The sequence below is a fragment of the Sciurus carolinensis genome, chromosome 2 (assembly GCF_902686445.1).
Source record: "Sciurus carolinensis chromosome 2, mSciCar1.2, whole genome shotgun sequence".
Classification (NCBI taxonomy): domain Eukaryota; kingdom Metazoa; phylum Chordata; class Mammalia; order Rodentia; family Sciuridae; genus Sciurus; species Sciurus carolinensis.
The window spans coordinates 25967937-25987718 of NC_062214.1; the positions used below are offsets into that span (position 1 = coordinate 25967937).

Sequence of the window (19782 nt, forward strand, 5' to 3'; positions counted from 1 at the left end):
TCTGTCTCCAAGAACCTCACGCACTGTCTACCGCAGTCTGGCTGGAACAGCTCAGTGGTGAGCCCCGTCTTGGAATCCTGCAACCTGCAAGGTTTCTACTTTGGGCACCAGTGTGAAAGGACCAGGGCAGTCTGTGTGCACTAACAACTACATCGTGGTGGCAAACAGACATTGATTCACTCAATAAATATTTACTGAGCACCTACTGTGTGCCAGACAGTGTCCTAGGGTTAGAGCAGTAAAGACACAGGCAAAACTCTCGCCCTCTTAGAGCTGACACTCGAGTGGAGACAAGACAGGCAGAAAACAGAACAAAGAAAATAATTTTAGAATATGACAAGTACTATGAAGGAAACGAAGACATCCGATGATATCAAAAGGGGGACAGAGCCGGGTGTGGTGGCGTGCGACTGTAATCCCAGCAGCTTGGGAGGCTGAGGCAGGAGGATCTCAAGTTCAAAACCAGCCTCAGCTGAAGTGAGGTGCTAAGCAACTCAGTGAGACCTTGTCTCTAAATAAAATACAAAATAGGGCTGTGGACGTGGCCCAGTGGTTAAGTGCCCCTGAGTTCAATTCCCAATACCCCCCCAAAAAAGGGGGAAGACAGAGGTGGATGAATACAGAGTGAGAAAGCAAATAGTAGATACTGCATAAAGTATGATACCCTTTTGATAAAACTAAGGACAATACAACACATTTTAAAGAAAGTGTGTATTTTTAGCGAGAAAGAAAAGGAGGGGGCCATGAATTGAAATCAATTTCTGTGCATATATGAGCCTGGCAAGATGAAACCAACTACTATGAATAACTATGAAGCTCTAATAATAATAAAAAGAAAAGTATATATTTTTAAAAGTAAGGGAAAGGGGAAAAATTGTAAGCTCCTAAACTGGTGACCAGAATTTAAGATGATGCAGTTGCAGGTCCTCAAAAGGCTAAACATGGAGTCACCATAGGACCCAGCAATTGCACTCCTGGGTATATACCCAAAACGTGTCATGCAAAAACTAGAATATGAATATTCACAGCAACATTATTCTTAATAGCTGAAAAGTGGAAACAATGCAAAGGTTCATTAACTGGCTAACTGGTAAAGAAACTGTGGTATATCCACACAATGGAACATTATTTGGCAAGAAAAAGGGATTAAGTTCTGATACACACTTACAACACCGATGAATCTAGAAAACAGGATGTTAAATGAAAGCAGTCAGTCACAAAAGGCCACAACTTGCACAATTCTATTTACATGAAATGTTCAGAAGAAGCAAATCCACAGAGACAGAAAGTAGATTAGGGGTGGCCTGGAGCTGGGATTAGAAGGGCTGCAGAGCGGACAGGGGAGTGCTGCTAATGATGAAAGATGAAAACATTCTGGATCTCCATCTACTGTGAGTGGCGCAGCTCTGAGCAGGCGAAAAGCCCCTGAATGACACGCGCTGAGTGGGCGAACAGTGCGGTGTACCTCAGTGAAGCTGTTATGCTCTTTAAAAATGTTGAAGATGCGGGACAGACATGCCTCAGTATGGGGAGGCAGATGAGGAGATGGAGTTAATGGGAAAAGGAAGGTTACCATGATATTTCAGCTCTTGTGCTGAGTGGCTGATTTCACAGGTTTATGATGTCATGTATAAATACGTATGTACAAGCATAAAATGAGCCAGTCATGGAGAACAATTCTGTGCACCTGAGAGGAAGACGGGTGAGCGAGAGCAGAGTGGTCAGGGCAGATCCCTCTGGGGAGCCCACTGGAGCTGAGTCTAAAACGAGGCGGTGCGCCAGCCAGGTGGGACGGAGGGGGCAAGTGTTCCAGGCAAGGGAGACAGCATGCTCCAAGGCCCTGAAGTAGGCCAAGCCTGTTGTGCTGGGGATCATCCCATTTAAAGGGGGTATATGTTTAGACTGCGGAGTCTCTTCACAATTTTTTCCCAAATAGCAGACAAGAGCACAAAAACACGTGTATCAGGGTGCTGACCTATTGGTGTAACAGTGCAAAAGGAGGAAAGCAATCTAGATCTCTTTCAAGAAGGGACTGATGGCGTGGATTACAGAGCATCCATAAAATAAATGCCAGGGGGGCCTGGCAAGAAACCTGCACGTGAGATGGAAAGAGAAAAGAGCTGTGTAAAGAGCAGGTTACCATGCAGTACACAGCATTGTTCCACTGGTGTCAAAAAACTATGCATGTGTGCATAGGTTATGAGCGTTAAAACTTCTGGCAATTTATACTAAAATTTATTTAAAATAGTGCCCTTTTCCTCTAGTGCAGATGTTTTCTCAGATGTTCACTCTTAGCTTATACAAATCAGTGTAGTCTGATTTTACTAAAACACAGTATTTGTGCAATAACAAAAAACAAAGATACTTCTACATAGATGAAATATGAATAAGTCTTTCAGGCAAAGTTTTCATATTTGTCAAAGCACTTCAAAATGGCTTGGTGAACAGATTCTTATATATATGAATTATAGGACAGTCTGTACCAGTGAGGACTTTGTAGCCCTATGGAAAAATGAACAAGGTATAATTTTAAATGGAAGTTATGGGAGACAAAATAAAGACACCTTAAAAAAAAAAAAAAAAAGATGTGTTAAAAGAAAAAAAATAACTGGAAAAAAAAAAAAAACAAACAAATTAGGCGGGGCATGGTGGCACACACTGTAATCCCAGGCTGGGGCTGGAGGATTGCAAATTCAAGGCCAGTCTGGGCAACTTATAAGATGCTGTCTCAATATTAAGAAAGGTTGGGATTGTACATCAGCATTAAGAGTGCTTGCCTTAAAAAAAAAAAAAAAAAAAAAAAAAAAAAGAGTTCTTGCCTAGCATGCACAGGGACCTGGATTCAATCCCCAGTACCCCTAAAAACCCAAAACCCCAAACTATTAAGAAGTGGGTTTTTTTTGTTTTTGTTTTTTTGCGGTGCTGGGGATCGAACCCAGAGCCTTGTGCTTGCAAGGCAAGCACTCTACCGACTGAGCTATCTCCCCAGCCCAAGAAGTGGGTGTTTCTTGGCATTAAGACATAGATCCCAAATTTTTTTTCCCAAAATGCTTCCTATAAGTGAAAGTTCCTAAAGGTGAACATTCTGAACTTAATAAGGAAAAATAATTATTTTCTGAGTTTGCCAAGTTTTATAAGAACAAATCAGCTACCCATGAAATTGTGAAGAAGGAAAAGAAATTCATGCTAGTTTTGCTTTTGCACCTCAAATTGCAAAAATTACACCCACAGTGCATAAGTGCTTATTGATGAAGGAGAAAGTATTAAATCTGTGTATGTAACAAATACGTAGAAAAAAACATATGCAGGGTTTGGTACTAACTGTTTCAAGCATGTGCTGGGGGTACTGAGGAGTATCCTCCTAGGATAAGTGGATTCCACCTGGTCTACTGCTACATAATATATGACTCTCAAACTTAGAGGCTTAACAAAGCAAACACCATCTCAGTTTCTGCAGATCACTAATCTGGAAAGATTCAGTTGGGTGGCTCTGGCAAGGGTCTCCCCTGAGGCTGCAGTCCTCCTGAGGTCTGACTTCAGACAGGGCTGGAGGATCTCATCCCAGGATGGCACACTCACATGGCTACTGGCAGAAGGCCTCAGTCCCTTGCCACTTGAGCCTTCCCACAGGGCTGCTTCAGTGTGTCCTTACAACATGGCAGCTGGCTTCTCCCAGAAAAAGTGATACAAGATAGAAAGCAAGCCTGTGTCCTAACACAGATGTTCCACAGCAGCATGTCTGCCACATTCTGCTCATCAGAAGCAAGTCACTAGGTACAATCACACTTAACTGGGGGAGGGGAGAAAGAATTGAAAGAAATGTCAAAGAATCTGTAGACATGTTTTTGAAATGAAAAATATCTAGCTGATCTTTCCCTTTCCAAACTTCCCTCCTCCAATCCACCTACAATGTATGAAACTTTAATCTACCTAAAGCACAGCTCTGATTATAATGCCCTGTAACTAAGAACCTTTCCCTGGCTCTGCATAGCCCAGGGAGTTTCTTAACTTTCTAAGGCCTAGCCACCATATGACCCTCCAGCTCCAGATCCTTCCAAGTCCTCCTGAACACTGCTGGTCTACACTGAGATCTCTGGTCTTGTAGTCTTTCCATGCCTTGAATATCTCTCAATACCTTACCCTGATTTCTTTCTCATCTCCCTCCTCTTGCACTTGGTGTTTCCTGTGCCTGGAATGTTCTTCCACCAGATCTCTGTGCAGATGACTCCTTATCATTTTGGGGACCTAAACTCGCCCCAAATCTCCATCCCAATCCATCTCCATCCCCACGGTCCCAGTCATCCATCATCCTAGTACCTTGCTTCATTTTCTTTATAGCCCTCACAACAACGTGAAAAGATTTTATTTGTTCATCTGGTCTTTTCTGTTGTCCCCAACTATCCCTTAAGAAGGACCTATAGAGCCATGCATGGTGGCACATGCCTGTAATGCCAGCAACTCAAGAGGTTGAGTCAGGATTCCAAGTTTGAGGTCAGCTTCAGCAATTTGGTGAGGCCCTAAGCAATTTTGTGAGACCCTGTCTCAAAAAATAAATAAATAAGTAAATAAAATAAAATAAAAAAATAAAGAGCCCCTGGGTTAAAACCCTGGTACAAAACAAAACATACCTCTGTCTTGAACACTGCTGTAACCCAGTAGTCTGTTGGTCTGTTCAGGGACAATTAAAATAAAAAGTGAAGACAGATCTCCCTCACTGAACTCTAATGCCATCTCGTCTATGTGAATGTGTCCTGGTAGCCACACAGCATAAAGCAGGCAGTGATGTTTTAGGGGCCCAGACTGACAGACTTTAACCATCTGTAGCTCCCCAGCATCCATCACTGGGCCTACAGAATAGTAAGTATTAATACATGTTTGCTCAACAGATGGAGACATGCACAGAAAAGGGAGGGAGGGAAGAGTGATGGAATAATGGATGTGTCATTTTTCCAGCTGAGAACAGTGAAACCCTGGACCAAATCAATCTAGCTGTGGGTACTACTCAGATACACTGGATTAATAATAGCGGCAGCTAAAGGGTCAGGAGAGCCTCCCAGAGGCTCTAAGCACTGAAGAGAGGGTTCTGCAGAACATACGTCATTTATTTAAAAAACAAAAATGAATATGAAGTAGAGAAAGCATAAAGGTTTCAGAAATTTCAGTAAGATTTTTATTTTTCCCACCACTACCTTGATACCCTTTCCGAACTCTTAAATCCATCCCCACACCAACGTTTTTTCTCCTGATGCTGACAGCTCTGTGCTGCTGTTCTCGTGTAACTACTGTGAAATCTAGTCCCAGATAACTTTTACTGAACATTTAGCAATGTATTTACATCCATTATCCTTTTTAATCCGTAAGAACAACCTCAGGAGGGAAAAACTACATTATCTATATTTTAAGGATAAGCAAAAGGAAGCACTAGGACAAGAACCAGCGAACAATGAACCGCCCAGGCTGCAATCGCGAAGATTCAAATACAGGCATTTCCAGCTCTTAATTCCAACAAGGTGCAGAAGGCATGAGGGCGGAAGCAGAGCCTTCTAGCCAAGGCCCTGCGCCTTTAAGAGTCGCCCCCTCCCGCCGGGGACACTCCGACTACCCACCCAAGCACTCGAAGCACCGCCCAGTCGCCCGCGCCGCGGAGCCGCACCTCGGCCCCGGCTCCTCCCGGCCCACACCCTCCGGCTCGGACGCGGTCTGGGCTCGCCCAGTGGGGTGAGCGCCACCGTTAGAGGCGCGTTCCGCGCCAGCCGTACCCCGGGAGAATGCCACCTTTGCGACCCTTATCCTGACCCCTGCAGCTCCTGCTTTCCAGGGTGGAGGCCTCAGTGCCCATTCCCACAACTCGGTGAAGGTGACCTCCCCCGGGGCGGCACACGCCGGGTGGGGCCAGAACCCGCTCACACGTGGTGGACGGGCCGCGCGCAGCCCCTCCCCGCCACGCGCTCGGGGCCTGCGGCTCGGCCACGCCCCCGGGCAGACTCCGCCCCGCGCCCCTGCACGCGGCTCGGGGCCTGGGAAGGGCGACGTGCCGAGCCGGCTGCACAGCGGGGCGTGACCCGGGGCTCGGGCACCCGCGCATCCTCGAAGCTCGCCCCAGGGTTGTAAAAGCTAAAGCCTGCTCGGCTCAAGAACACTGATGGCCGGCCCTTGGTGTGCTAGAGCGCGGGGGCCGGGGGCCTAGGATTCGAGTCCGAGTGTGCATGTCCACAGGGTTTCGTCTTTGGGAAGCGGGCGTCATAACTCCCTTTAAGATCCTGTAGCGCCTCAAAGGAGAATGGCGAGGAACTGGTTCATTGGCGGGGCCCTCTGTGTAGTAGGTAGGGGCTACCTCTATGACAGGGCAAACCTGTACCCCTAGGCTTAAGTCTTGGGCCCCCCAAATTCTCTTCTGGGTCGGTCCGAAAGCTGTCCCCCAAAGAGAAGGGGGACGGGAGTCCTACCTGGCGACAGGTGTCACTGAATAAGCTAAAACTGCAAAGGCCACGCGGAGCGAGGTCAGCCTTTGAGAGCCAGATGGAAAGCACGCTCGGCGTCCCCCCACCTTCGCTCCAGCCCCCAACCTAAGAAAAGAAACAGATCTCATCGGTCTCCCCCAATCCCAGGCGCGAGACCGCCCAGCCCCGCAGCCCCAGCCCCGCCCCGCTCCCGCGGCCAGCGATTGGGAGATGCAAATACCGGGTTCTCTGCCCGGCAACGGGTGACGCGACGCTCGAGCGCGAGGCGTGGCCCGGCCGCAGCCCAAGCGGGCACCTCGGTGTTTACACGGGGCGGCCCCGCGCGCGCCGCAGCGGCCCGCAGACGGCGAGGGGGAGGGGTGGCGCGCGCGCCGGCGGGGCCGCGCGGGGAGAAAGACACTGGAAGGCGGCGGCGGGGCGGGGAGCGGCGCGCGCGGGCCGCGGCGGAGCCGGAGGCTGCAAGAAGAGCCCGCGGGGGGCTGGGGGGTGCAGTTCCTCCGCCCCCGCAAAACAATGTGTGGCGTGCGGCAGGGCGCAACTTGCCCGGGGCGGCGGGGGCGCGCCGAACCCGCCTGAAACCGCGCCGCTGACCTTCTTCCCCCCGCCGTCCGTTGGGCCCAAGCGCCCAGCTCCTCGCTCCCCAGCTCGCGGGGGCCGGGCCGAGCCGCGGGGCGGGGCCGCCCCTCCGTCGCTGCTGCCTCCTCCCCCACCCCCAGCCGCGGAGGATGCGGACGGCCCCCGGCGGCGTCTAGCGGCCCGGGGCCCAGGCGCGATGGTGCAGCAGCGGGGCGCGCGGGCCAAGCGGGACGGCGGGCCGCCGACCCCGGGGCCCGGGCCCGCCGAGGAAGGGGCGCGCGAGCCTGGCTGGTGCAAGACCCCGAGCGGCCACATCAAGAGGCCGATGAACGCATTCATGGTGTGGTCGCAGCACGAACGGCGGAAGATCATGGACCAGTGGCCCGACATGCACAACGCCGAGATCTCCAAGCGCCTGGGCCGCCGCTGGCAGCTGCTGCAGGACTCGGAGAAGATCCCGTTCGTGCGGGAGGCGGAGCGGCTGCGCCTCAAGCACATGGCGGATTACCCGGACTACAAGTACCGGCCGCGCAAAAAGAGCAAGGGGGCGCCCGCCAAGGCGCGGCCCCGCCCCCCCGGCGGTGGTGGCGGCGGCAGCCGGCTCAAGTCCGGGCCGCAGCTGCCGGGCCGCGGGGGCCGCCGAGCGGCGGGAGGGCCTTTGGGGAGCGGCGCGGCGGCGCCAGAGGACGACGACGAGGACGACGACGAGGAGCTGCTGGAAGTGCGCCTGGTCGAGACCCCCGGGCGGGAGCTGTGGAGGATGGTCCCGGCGGGGCGGGCCGCCCGAGGACAAGCCGAACGCGCCCAAGGGCCGTCGGGCGAGGGGGCGGCCGCCACCACCACCTCCCCAACACCGTCGGAGGACGAGGAGCCAGAGGAAGAGGAGGAGGAGGCGGCAGCGGCGGAGGAAGGCGAAGAAGAGACGGTGGCGTCGGGGGAGGAGCCGCTAGGCTTTCTGTCCAGGTTGCCCCCGGGCCCCGCCGGCCTGGACTGCAGCGCCCTGGACCGCGACCCGGACCTGCCGCCCCCCTCGGGCACGTCACACTTCGAGTTCCCGGACTACTGCACCCCCGAGGTTACCGAGATGATCGCAGGGGACTGGCGCCCGTCTAGCATCGCCGACCTGGTTTTCACCTACTGAGCCCACCGTCAGCGGGGCGCGCACGCCCCCAAACCAGCTGTTTACATACAGGAATCAGGTATTGGGGCCCCTCGGAGGCCGAGGCTGGCACCCCATCTCCCGCGCAGCCTCCCCCCTCCTAGACGTGCCCATCCCCCCGATCCAGACATATCCCTCCCCGCAGACACTCCCCAAGGCGGCCCAACCCCCACCCTTCCCCTGACATCAAGCCCCTCCCCATCTTGTCCCCTCCCGCACAGCCACCAGCAGCCAGCCCCCCTCCGATACACCTCCCATCCCTCTATCAGACCTGAGCCCCTCCCCCATTTTGCACACGCCCCTCCTCGTGGCCGGAGGACACGCCCCCTCCCCTGCTCGCGAATCCCTCCGCCCTTGGCCTGCCTTCTCGGTTAGGGGGCGATGCGACCCGGCCGCACCGCGCGTTCCTCTCGTGCCCCTCCCCTCCCGGGGGGAGGGGCGCGCTCCAGTTACTCGGGGAGCGCTGGGGCCCGCCCCCTCCGCTTGGACCACCCCCTTCTTGCGCATGCTTAATGCTTCTTGGGAGGAGGGGGCTGGTCCCAGTTGAGCCGCCAGCTTCTGTCTCCTCTCGGAGAAGGAGGGGATCGAGTGTAGAGCGATCCTAAAAAATCTTCTGATCCTGGAGCCCGTGGCTTCCTCTCAACCGACGGGGCATCACTGCCTTAATGGGAGAAGCACTCGGAAGGGAGAGAAAGAATCTAACTGACCCGAAAGGGTTGGTTTGGGCTTGAAACTCTTAAGTGGCACAGCCCCTTTTCCCCATGTTGTCACCCTCGCCCACCACCTTCCCCAATTGCGCGAATGCCTTTACAGCCGATCGTGGGCCCCAGAAACGTCCCTTTCTTGCCCCAACTGAAAATTAGGAATGGGGTCTTTCTCTGGAAATCCACCGAGAGAGGGACTGCTCAAGATAACTCAGAACCAAGATGCCTACTAGTCTGGGGACAGGGTTCTTGCTGCTCCCTTCCCCGTGGGGAAGCGCCCTATCATCTCAGGGCACCCTCTCAGCCTAGGGCTCCTCCCTAAGCCCACGGTCCCTTCCTAAGTCCCTCCAGATCCACCCTCCACAACCACAGCTGCAGTATTCAGAGGGAGAAACTAAAGCACGTTGGTGCTAGGGGGCTGGGACTGAGGCCTGATGACAGATGGAGTGGCAGGAGAGTCCCACGTCCAAGCAACGACTTGAGAGAGATCATCGGTCGGCCAGAGACTGAGGATGGGCTCAGGGGAACGGAGGTGGGCGTTTGCGTCTGTTTTTTCCGTGTGAGAAATGGGGCTGGCGCTGCTGTTAGGAGGAAATTAGGAAGTTGTGTCCGGTTCAGGGTGCCCTTGGGAGCCCTGCCACCATCCTGTTACCCTCTCCCCGTCTCCCCACTCGAGCCCCGCCCCTCCGGCCTCTCCACACCCCCTCCGCCCTCACTACCTGTATCTCACCGGCGTGTGTTCACCCTCCGGGTGGCTCACACACTCTCATTCACACACACAAATCTCAGGAACAAACGGTCCCAGAGTCCTCCGGGACCCCTGCCCAGGGTCTCTGCAGGTCTCTGCCCCACGCGTTCCCTTCGCTGACAAAGCCACCAGCTGCCTCCTTTAAGCTTGGTGCTCCGGCTCTGGGCCTTTCTTGCGCTCTTTCTCTCTCTCTCTCTTTCTCTCTCTCTTCTCTCTTTTCTTTTCTTTCTTTTTTTTTTTTTTTTTTTTTTTTTAAGAAAATAACAACAAAAAAAGACAATGAAAAAAAAAAACAAAACGTCATGTGAGTGAAGAGATGTCTCTGTCTGTGGTCTTGGAGAACTAGTCGTAGCTGAGGGAGGGTCCCTCCTCTGGGGCACTGGCACCCACAGCAGGACTTGCGCCAGTCTGATGCCAGGACTGAATAAAGTGTGTTTGCCCCGACCTCGCCCTGTGCTTCCGCATGTCTGTGCTTTCCTCAGCCTCCGTAGGATTCATTCCCCACAGGAAGAGCTGGTTGTCCCAGGGCGAGCACCTGGCTTCTCTGGGCCACTGTCTCCATCTCAGGACTCCCTGCCTTCATAAAGGACAGCAGACATGTCCCTGCAGTGGCCAGGCAGGTAACATCAATGAGTGGGTGAGTCTGGGTGGGCCTTGGCCGTCATGACCTAATTCAGGGGTGGCGGCGATGTGGGAGAGCAGTCTGTAACCAGATTTTTCAAGAGAAGCTGGAGCTGTTTCTGAGTCATATCAAAATGAAAGCTGGCTTGACTTTTGAAAAAACTGCTGTGGGCCAGATGCAATGTGTGTGGACAGGTCACAACAAAATGGGTCAGCTTGACCTTGCCCTCAGAATTAAGAAGCAGGATTGGGCCCCTCTGCCTGTGCTCAAAGCCCCGCTCTACCACTGAACACCTTCATGACCTTGAGCAAATTAACTTCGTCCCCCCTCTTTGGATTTGTGGAATGTGAGACTAAGGATGCTACCGTCTTCTCAGGGTGAAGCCAGGTTTGAGGTGAGAAGCATTTGCCATTCCTTGGTCCTGAGGGTTGGGTGGCGAAGCAACTTGCAGGAGGCCCACAGCCAGCCCACGCCAGAGATCCTGCTTCTGCTTCTTGGCAAAGTGTCCAGAGGCGCCGCCTCTCCCCCCTGTGGGAATCCCTGTGGCTGTTAGGCTGCTGGCTCGGCCTGGCTCACAGCCTGCAGTGTAGACTTACTGAATGACCAGAGAGCAACAGAATTGCAGTTCCTCCCCTTGAGCTTCTGACTGGTGGTATGGAAACTGAGGCCAAGGCCTTTCCCTCCCTTGTCCTCCTGAGACCCCTGCCCCTAATTTTTTTTTCGTCAGATCCAGTGAATTTCTAAGATCAGACAAAGATCCTTTTTTTCCCCTGAAAGAGCCAAGGCTGGGTGTGGGAACTACCAGTCCTTCCTTAGCCTTTCTGGTTGGAAGCAAGCTGGGAAAAATTCCTGTAAGAAGAGGTAGTTGGGGAGACCCGGAAGGCAGGGAAATGTGCTCCATGGAGGTGCCTTCGAGGAGGGCTTCCCCAGCTGTGGGAGGCAGGGTCAGTGGCTTCCCCGTGTCAGTGCTTTCAGGGTCAGCCTCCTGCGGAGAGGTCACACCCTTCCCAGGGCAGCGGGCCCTGGGATCTGGTCAGAGCTTGGTATATATGCCTGGCCATTTGGGTCACATGCGGGGCAGACTGACCAGTCCCCGCCCCAGAAGGCCAGGGCTTTATCAGGCCTGCAGGACGGTTTGACTTCTCCCTGTGCCCAGTCCTCTTCTCTTCACAGGTGTTCATCCCTAATAAACATCTTGCACCCCAAACTCGGTCTCTGTGTGTTTCTGGAGGAACCCGTCTACAGCTGAGGGGGTCAAGGACTGGACAAAGGGAATGGGCAGCTGGGCATGTTGGCCATCTCCCAGTCTCCAAAGGAGTTCCTTCCTTCACCCACACGTTCAGCACCAAACCCAGGCCTGCCCCCTTCCAAATTTGCCCACCCATGAGCACCCCGTGGAAGCCTCAGCTCATAAAGCACTCTGGAGCCCTGAGCCTCAAAGTCCCTCCCCAGGGCAGGAGGGAAGGGTGATCCTCCATGTCTGTCCTTCATAGTTGCTGGAAGGAGGGCAAAATGCCTGACCAAAGACTGCCAAGGCTCCTTCCCGTGGAGGGCCTTAGTGTCCCACGTATAAAGTGGGGAAGGGCGGAGTAGGACCATCTCTTATTCTGGTTCCTTCCATGCTGAAAGGCAGGGAAGACACCTGCTTACAGGGTCTGTGGGGACACCTAGCGGCAAGAGGAGCAGAAAGCAAGTTCTAGTGGGAGGGGGTGTCAGGGGGTGTCCCACTATAAGGAGCTGGTGGGAGGGGACGTTGGGGTGTGTCCCACTATAAGGAGCTAAATCCATTCATGCAGTTATTGAGTCACTGCTGGGTGGTGTCCCTCGCCTGGGCAGTTTCAGCCATTTTAGTTCCAAGGCCTTAAAAACATCCATATGCTAACATTGGTTATTGTGTGGCACGTTGCCAGGAATTTAGCAGCTTAAAAACAGTCATGCATTTACTGTTTCCCGGTCTCTGGCCCTAGCTGGGTCTCTGCTCAGGATCTCGAGGCAGCCACCCAGGTACTGGTAGATCCGAATTCCTTTCTGGTGTTCAGCATCCTTTTCCAAACTCAAGTGATTTGGGGCAGAATTCAGTTTTTTGTCTTAGGACAGAGCTCCCTGTTACTTTGCTGGCTGTCAGCTGGTGCTGCCCTCCATCCCTGAAAGCTGCTCACAGTTTCTTACCACATGTCCCTCTCACCAAACCTCACAGCATTGCCAGAGCTAGCAGGAGAATCTTTCTGCTGTGTGGAGTCACCTGCCTCCAGATTTTAAGCTTGGTTTTTGTTTTGTTTTGTTTTTTGTTTCTTTGTTCTTTGGTACCAGGGATTGAACCCAGGGACACTTAAACACTGAGTTACCTTCCAGCCCTTTTTATTTTTTATTTTGAGACAGGGTCTTGCTAAGTTGCTTAGGGCCTCCTTAGGTTACTGTGGCTAGCCTCAAACTTGTGATCCTCCTGCCTCAGCCTCCTGAGTTGCTTGGATTACTGGCATGTGTCACCACATCCAGCTTAAGGTCATTTTTAGGAGCCTACTGGTGCTGGGCATGGTGGCATATGCTTGTAATTTTAGTGACTGAGGAAGCTGGGACAGGAGGATGGTAAGTTCTATACCAAATTTAGTAACTTAAGGAGGAGTGAAGCAACTTAGTAAGACCCTGTCTCAAAATAAAAAGTTGGTGGGGTTGGGAATATAGCTCAGTTGGTAGAGTGCTTGCCTGTTAAGCACAAGGCCCTGGGTTCAATCCCCAGCATTGCAAAAGAAAGAAAGGAAAAAAAAAAAAAAAAGTTGGCTTAACTCTGAAACCTAACTTTCCATCCATCTCAGGTCCAGAGAGTGATAAGGTAACCTGGACAGATGGGCATGGAGTGCCAGAGATGCTGTTGCATCTAGCAAAACATACCTGTGAAAGCGGTCATGCTGGGCTGTGATCCTTGTATTGTTCAGGTAGCTGTGGGAAGGACAGGACCTTTGTCATCAGTAGCAGCAGGTTCCTAAAGGTATGGGTAGCCTCAGATTCTGGCACTGGTAAGACTCAGATGTGGCAGGTGTCAAGTGGATATCAGCGTTTTCCCTAGTCAAAGTGGGCTTCTTGTTGCCTCTGCTAGTTATATTGTGCCCACCCTGGGAAAAGTTCTCTTAACTAAATCAGCTGATTTGGAGCCCGGGTGGTGGCATGCTCCTGCAATTCCAGGGATTCGGAAGGCTGAGGCAGAAGGTTCGCAAGACCGAGGACAACCTGGACAACTTGGTGAGATCCTGTTTTAAATAAATAAATAGAGCTAGGGCTGTAGCTTAGCACCTTGGTTCAGTCTCCAGTACCCGCCCCCCCACCAAAAAAAAAGATAGAAAAGAAAAGAAAAAGGAAAGTTGGGGACCAATCTGGGCAATTTAGTAAGACCCTATCTCAAAAAAAAAAAAATTTTTTTTAAAGGGCTGAATTTGTAGCTCAGTGGTAGAGCACCCCAGACTTCAACTCAGCACCAAAATAAAGAAAGTGGCGTCCTTCACGCTAGACCCCCACACTCAAGGGGAGCAGGTTTCGTGGGCGTGAACACCAGCGGCTGGGGATCGAGGGCCATCTCGGAATTCCGTTCATCAGCCGAGGACTCTCGGGGTTCTCCCTGCCCCGGACGTTGCCAGACCAGCTGCCTTGCCATCTCCGCCGAGATGTAACCACCGCCGCCAGCGTGACAGTGACCCCAGGCCTGCGCTCCACTCGCACCTCGGCATCCGGTGTGAAGCCCTCCAGTGGAAATCCTGTGGCTTCACGTCCCGGTCCTGGGGTCCGTCCTTCAGAGGGCCGCCCCCTCACCTCCCAAGACCTCCTGGTCACTCCGGGTCCAGCCTCCTCCTTGGTCCCTTGCTTTTCCTTCTCCAGCCCTTAGTCTTCTTTCCAAGTGTGATGTGGCCGCGGAAGTCAGACCACGTTCAGAATCTCTGAATGGCTCCCGTCCCTCCCAAGGCCGAGTCATCCGCGTAGCCTGCTCAGTCCCGTGGCCGGTCCCTTTTCCCTGCCGCCTGCTCCTTCACACTGCCCCAGAATCCTGAGCATGATCAAGGGGCAGCTGCTCACGTTGGGAGTGCGGGCAGTTTGTTATTGTCTTTAAACGACATGTTTAAAATTAAAGAGTAATTACTGGAGCAGGCACTAGGGTCCATCTTCATACCATATTCAAATAAATAAATTAAATTAAGGTATTGTGTCCATCATAACTAAAAAAAAAAAAAAAAAAAAAAAAAAAAGCAACATGATAAGCCCCTCCAATTCCTCAAAGAGCAAAGCCAAATGACACAGGAGGGCCATTTGAGCGAGGGCAGTGCAGGGTGGGGAGGAAGACCCAGTGGGGTGACGGACACAGTCTAAAGTTCTTGACCTTGAGGATTTCAAGGCTTTTTTTTTTTTTTTTTGCACCGGGGATTGAACTAGGGTCACTCGACCCCTGAGCCACATCCCCAGCTCCATTTTATATTTAGTTGAGTTGCTTAGTGCCTTGCCATTGCTGAGGCTGACTTTGAACTCGAGATCCTCCTGCCTCAGCCTCCTGAGCCACTGAGTTTACAGGCCTGCCACCTCACTGAGCGACTTCAAGGCCTTTTGAAGTTAGCTCTTCTGCTCGCTCTGCCTCCAATTTGAGTTCGGCCACGCCCAGCCACTCACTCCCCGGTGATAATGCCCTCCCGTGCCATTTGGCTCTGCTCTTTGAGGAATTGGAGGGGCCTTGAGCTAATCATGTTGCTTTTTTTTTTTTTTTTTTTTTTTAGTTGTGATGGACACAATACCTTTATTTAATTTATTTATTTGAACGTGGCGTGAGGATGGACCCCAGTGCCTCGCATGTGCTAGGCAAGCACTAGACTCAGAGCCCCAGCTTAGCCCTCATGTGGCCTTTTGAGGCCTCAGTTTACCCAGCTGTACAAGTAGGAGGTTGGACTGGAAGTCTCCAAGAGCAACCCATCCTGGCATGCTGGGATCTATGAAAAGGAGGGAGAAATGTGTTTGTGGGCAAACCTGCCTGTCTAGCTGCAACTGGGTTGCCTAGCAATGGGTCCAACCCTCTCCCTCATCCTTGGGGGTTTCTTAGCAACCCAGTTTCTCACTCTCAGCTGTTTTCAGGATTTCCTTTTAACTAAATGTCAAGTTCTGCTCCAAAAAATCTGGGGCCAAAGGTCTCTGTGGAGATCTGGCTACAAACCTAGAATGGAAAGAGGCCTGGGTTTGAAGACAGGAGGATTTGCTGTGTGACTCAGAAAACCTTTCTGGCTTTTATTTCAGCCAGGTTACCCGTCACATGCTCCGTAGGCTTTCCCTCCTCTCTTGTATATGTTTGGTTTGGTTGCTAATTTATTTACTCCAGCAATACAACTTTACTGTGCACCTACTATGTGCCAGGCATTATCTTAGGGATTGGGGATGCATCAATGAATAAGACAGATGTAGTCCCTGCCTCAGGGAGCTTACACTCTAGTGGATGGAAACACAGTGAATAAACAGATAAATAATACAATAATGTCATGTGGTGACAAGGGCAAAGTGCGGGGAGCTGGTCCCATCAGCCAGGATAGGCTAGGGAAACCAGAGGGTGTGTGGAGGAAAAGCCCTGGTTTTCCCTTTTCCAACTCCTTTGGTGCCTCTCATTGGCTGAGCTGAGCAGAAGGGCAGCCTCCAGGTCAGCTCTGCAGAGCAGGGAAAGGCGTGGAATCCACTGGGGGGCCGTAGGCCGGCAGTGCCTCTTGCTCCTTGGCAGGTGCAGTCTTTTCAACCACTCCCTACCTACTGGGGACCCTAAGATCATTTCTGAAAATCATTTTGATAATTTATTTAAAGTTGTGATAAAATGGATAGAGCATAAAATTCACCATCTAAACCATTTTTGATGTTTTTTATGAGGGCGTTATAGTTAGACGTAATTCATTTTGACATATTCATAGATGCATATGATGTGATGTACTAGATTTCGATCCCCAGGACTTCCCCTTTCCCTCTGCTCCTCCCCCATGTTAACCATTTTTAAAATTTTATTTATTTATGTATTTATATTTGGTACTAGGGTTTGAACCTAGGGGCACTTTACCACTCAGCTTTACATCTTCAGGTTCTTTCTCTTATTTTCTTCTTTCTATTTTGAAATAGGGTCTCATTAAGTTGCTGAGAATCTCACTAAGATGCTGAGGCTGGCCTCAAACTTGGGATCCTCCTGCCTGAGCCTCCTGAGTTGCTGGGATTACAGGCATGTGCCACACCCAGCTCCTCTTAACCATTTTTAAGTGTAGGGTTCAATAGCGACACATTCCCATTGTCGGGCAAGGAGTGGCACCCTCCACCTCCGGAACGCTTTTCAACTGGCAAGTTCAAAACTCTGTACCCATTAGACACTAAGTCTTCGTTGCCCCACAACCCTGATCCCTGGCAACCACTGTTCTGCCTTTTCTATGCGTTCTATATGAATTCTCTATGTTGTAGCAAATGTCAGGATCTCCTCCCTAACTTTTAAGGCTGAATAATCCCCCATTGTATGCACAGACCAGTTTGGTTTACCCCTTCATCTCTGCATGGACTCTTGGATTGCTTCCACCTTTAGGCCACTATGACTGATGCTGCTGAGGACATGAGTGTACAAATACCTTTTTAAGGTGCGTTGCTCTCAAGTCTTCTGGGTATACACTCAGAAATAGAATTGTTGAATCACATGGCCAGTTTATTTTTCATTTTTCAAGGGACCACCTTACTGTTTGCCAGAGCATCGGTACCGTTTTACACTGTCACCAGCAATTCACGACCATCCTAACGTTCCCCATCCCCACCTGCACTTATTTTCTTTCTTGTCCTTTGATAGTGGTTATCCTAATGGATGTAAAATGAGTAGGAACATTATGAGATCAAAATAATCACAGGCTTTTCAGCCCATGCTAAGGTTTCTTTGGCAGTACAGTTCTCTGAAAAGCATGTTTCAGGGTTGGGGATGTAGCTCAGTTGGTAGAGTGCCTTGCAAGCACAAGGCCCTGGGTTCCATCCCCAGCACTGAAAAAAAAAAAAAAAAAAAAAAAAAATTCAGTGGACTGAGTTTTGCGTGCCCGGTATCCCAGCTACTTGGAGGCTGAGGCAGGATTGCAGGTTCAAGGCCAGCCTGGCAACTTAGCAAAACCTCATCTCAAAATAAAACAAAAGAAGAGCTGAGGATGTAACTCAGTGAGAGAGCAATTGCGTAGCACGAAGGAAGCCGTGGGTTCAATCCCCAGTGCCACCAAAAAGAACAAAACCAACTTGGGTTTCTTCTCATCATTTTCTGTACTAAAGCCACACCCAGGGGCTGCTGAGCATATGTGCCACCCTGTGTTGGATTCCCAGCACCACCAAACAAGCCACACCCACAGCAATGTTTTCTGTCCTTGGGTTTTGTTTGTTTATTTTGTTTTGCTTTTTGCGATCCTGGGGATTGAACACAGAGCCTCGTGCATGCGAGGCCAGCACTCCACCAACTGAGCTATCTCCCCAGCTCTCTGTCCTTGTTTTTGAGAGGGTCTCAATACATTGTCCTGGCTGGTCTCGAACTCTTGGTTTCATTCCATCCTCCTGCGTCAGCCTCTCTAGTAGCTGGGGCTACAGGGACGCAGCCACACCTAGCTTTACTTGTGGATACATGGATGGTCCTTAGGTCTGCTTTACTTCTTTGCTTTCACACCCTAAACTCTCTCTCAGTCTAATGGCAGCAATCAGGAATAACAGGCGGCAAAGTCACACTTCTAATGGGATGTTGGCCCTGAATCATTTTACCCATCTGAGAAGTTTTACAGGGTATTTTTTGCACAGAGCTTTTTAAAAATCCATCTCTCACTTAATTGATTTTAGCCCTGAGGTACTTTTTTCCAGAGAGAGGAAATTTTAAAAATTGGTGTGAAGGTCATACCCTCAATTTAATCTTTGCCCTGAAGCATTTTAATGAACTGATAGATTTACTATGCTCAGCATGTTATTTTTTCCTTTTTCTGTCTTTCTTTCTTTTTCTTTCTTTTCTTTTTCTTTTTCTTTTTTTTTTTGTAAGTCCCAGGGATGCTTAACCACTTAACCACTAGGCCACATCCCTGGTCTTTTTTGTTTTGAAATGGGACCTCAATAAATTGCTGAGGCTATCCTCAAACTGGTAATCCTCCTGCCTCAACCTTCTGAGTCACTGAGATTGGGATTGTAGGCATGTGCCACCATCCCTGGCACACCGACTTTTCCTTTTATTCTGTGTGTGCATGTGTGCGTGCGTGCATGTGTGTGCGTGCGTGTGTGTGTTTTACTGGAGATTGAACTCAGGGTTTTGCACCGGGCAAGTGCTCTACCACTGAGCTTTGTCTCTAGTCCTTTTTAATTTATTTTGAGACAAGGTCTCACACTGAATTGCAGAGGCTGGCCTTGAACTTGCCATCCTCCTGCCTGGGCTTCCTGGGTCCCTGAGATTACAGGACTGTACCACCATGTCAGGCTGCTTAGCACCTTTTTAAAGCACATCCCTTTCTATTTGGGATCTAGAAGTATTAGACCTTTTTAATTCTGCAAAGACCTAAATTTTAATTTTTAAGCTCACTTCCCTTTTATTTCTACTTGTAGACCAACAGTTTATTTCCTAAGCTCATCTCTTTCTTGATTTGTCTGTTTGTTTGTTGGTGTTGGGGATTGAACCCAGGGGCACTTAACCACATCCCAGCCCTTTTTTTGTATTTTATTTAGAGACGGGGTCTCACTGAGTTACTTAGGGCCTTAATAAATTGTTGAGGCTGACTTTGAACTTGAGATCCTCCAGCCTCAGCCTCCCAGCCTGATGGGATTGTAGGTGTGCACCACCGTGCCTGGCCCAGCCTTGAATAGTTGATTTTCACAAAAGGTATCCACATAGGCTGCTTTCCAAGGTACTACAATAAAACGTTGTCAAATACTTTTGCATGACAAAGATCACCAGCCTTTCTGCCTACTGTCCAGCACCAAGTCCCTGCTGCATATTTTGGTTACGTAAGGACCCTACTTTTGGTACCACTGTTTTTATCAGTCAGGATAGGCTAGATGTGACATAGTGACAGATGAACTCTGAAGTATCAGTGGATTAACACAACAAAGGCTTCTTTCTTTCTGAAACATACTCTGATATTGTGACCCTCCAGAGCAGCTGTCCTCCACTTGGTGACTCAGTAGTCCAGTCTCCTTCCAGTTTCTAATCCACTGTGTCCATGTGTAGCTCCCACAGTTGTTATGATCAGAGAAAGATAACTGGGGGACCCTGCACCGGCTCGTAAATGCTGAAGAAGTTTTATTATTTCTTTGCAGTACACTGAGCTATTTCTCCAGGCCTTTTTATTTTTTATTTTGAGACAGAGTATCACTAAGTTGCTGAGGCTGGCCTCAAACCTGTAATTTTCCTGCCTCAGCCTCCCAAGTCACTGGGTTTACAACTGTAGAAATTTTTTAAAATGCCTGCCAAATTATTTGACATTTTTCCTGCTGAGGGGTAGAGCACATGTCTCCTCCCCTTGAATGTGGCCTCA

General features: G+C 50.7%; 2 protein-coding genes and 1 non-coding gene across 3 annotated transcripts in view; 2 read left to right on the forward strand and 1 right to left on the reverse strand.

Annotated features, from left to right (window-relative positions):
* Nucleotides 1–6552, reverse strand: part of C2H20orf96 (chromosome 2 C20orf96 homolog) — a 51489-nt gene extending 44937 nt beyond the window's left edge. Inside the window, exon 1 of the mRNA XM_047540471.1 lies at nucleotides 6447–6552. The gene's annotated coding sequence lies outside the window, so the exon portion shown is untranslated. The remainder of the gene's footprint in view (nucleotides 1–6446) is intronic.
* Nucleotides 6553–6832: 280 nt separating this feature from the next.
* On the forward strand, nucleotides 6833–11466 carry Sox12 (SRY-box transcription factor 12). Its single transcript, XM_047542550.1, has one exon. The coding sequence runs from the start codon at nucleotides 7234–7236 to the stop codon at nucleotides 8176–8178; it is 945 nt and encodes a 314-aa protein (XP_047398506.1). The 5' UTR covers nucleotides 6833–7233; the 3' UTR covers nucleotides 8179–11466.
* Nucleotides 11467–12941: 1475 nt separating this feature from the next.
* Trnan-guu (transfer RNA asparagine (anticodon GUU)) lies at nucleotides 12942–13015 on the forward strand. The gene has a single exon. It is a non-coding gene; the product is annotated as a tRNA-Asn (tRNA).
* Nucleotides 13016–19782: the final 6767 nt, after the last annotated feature.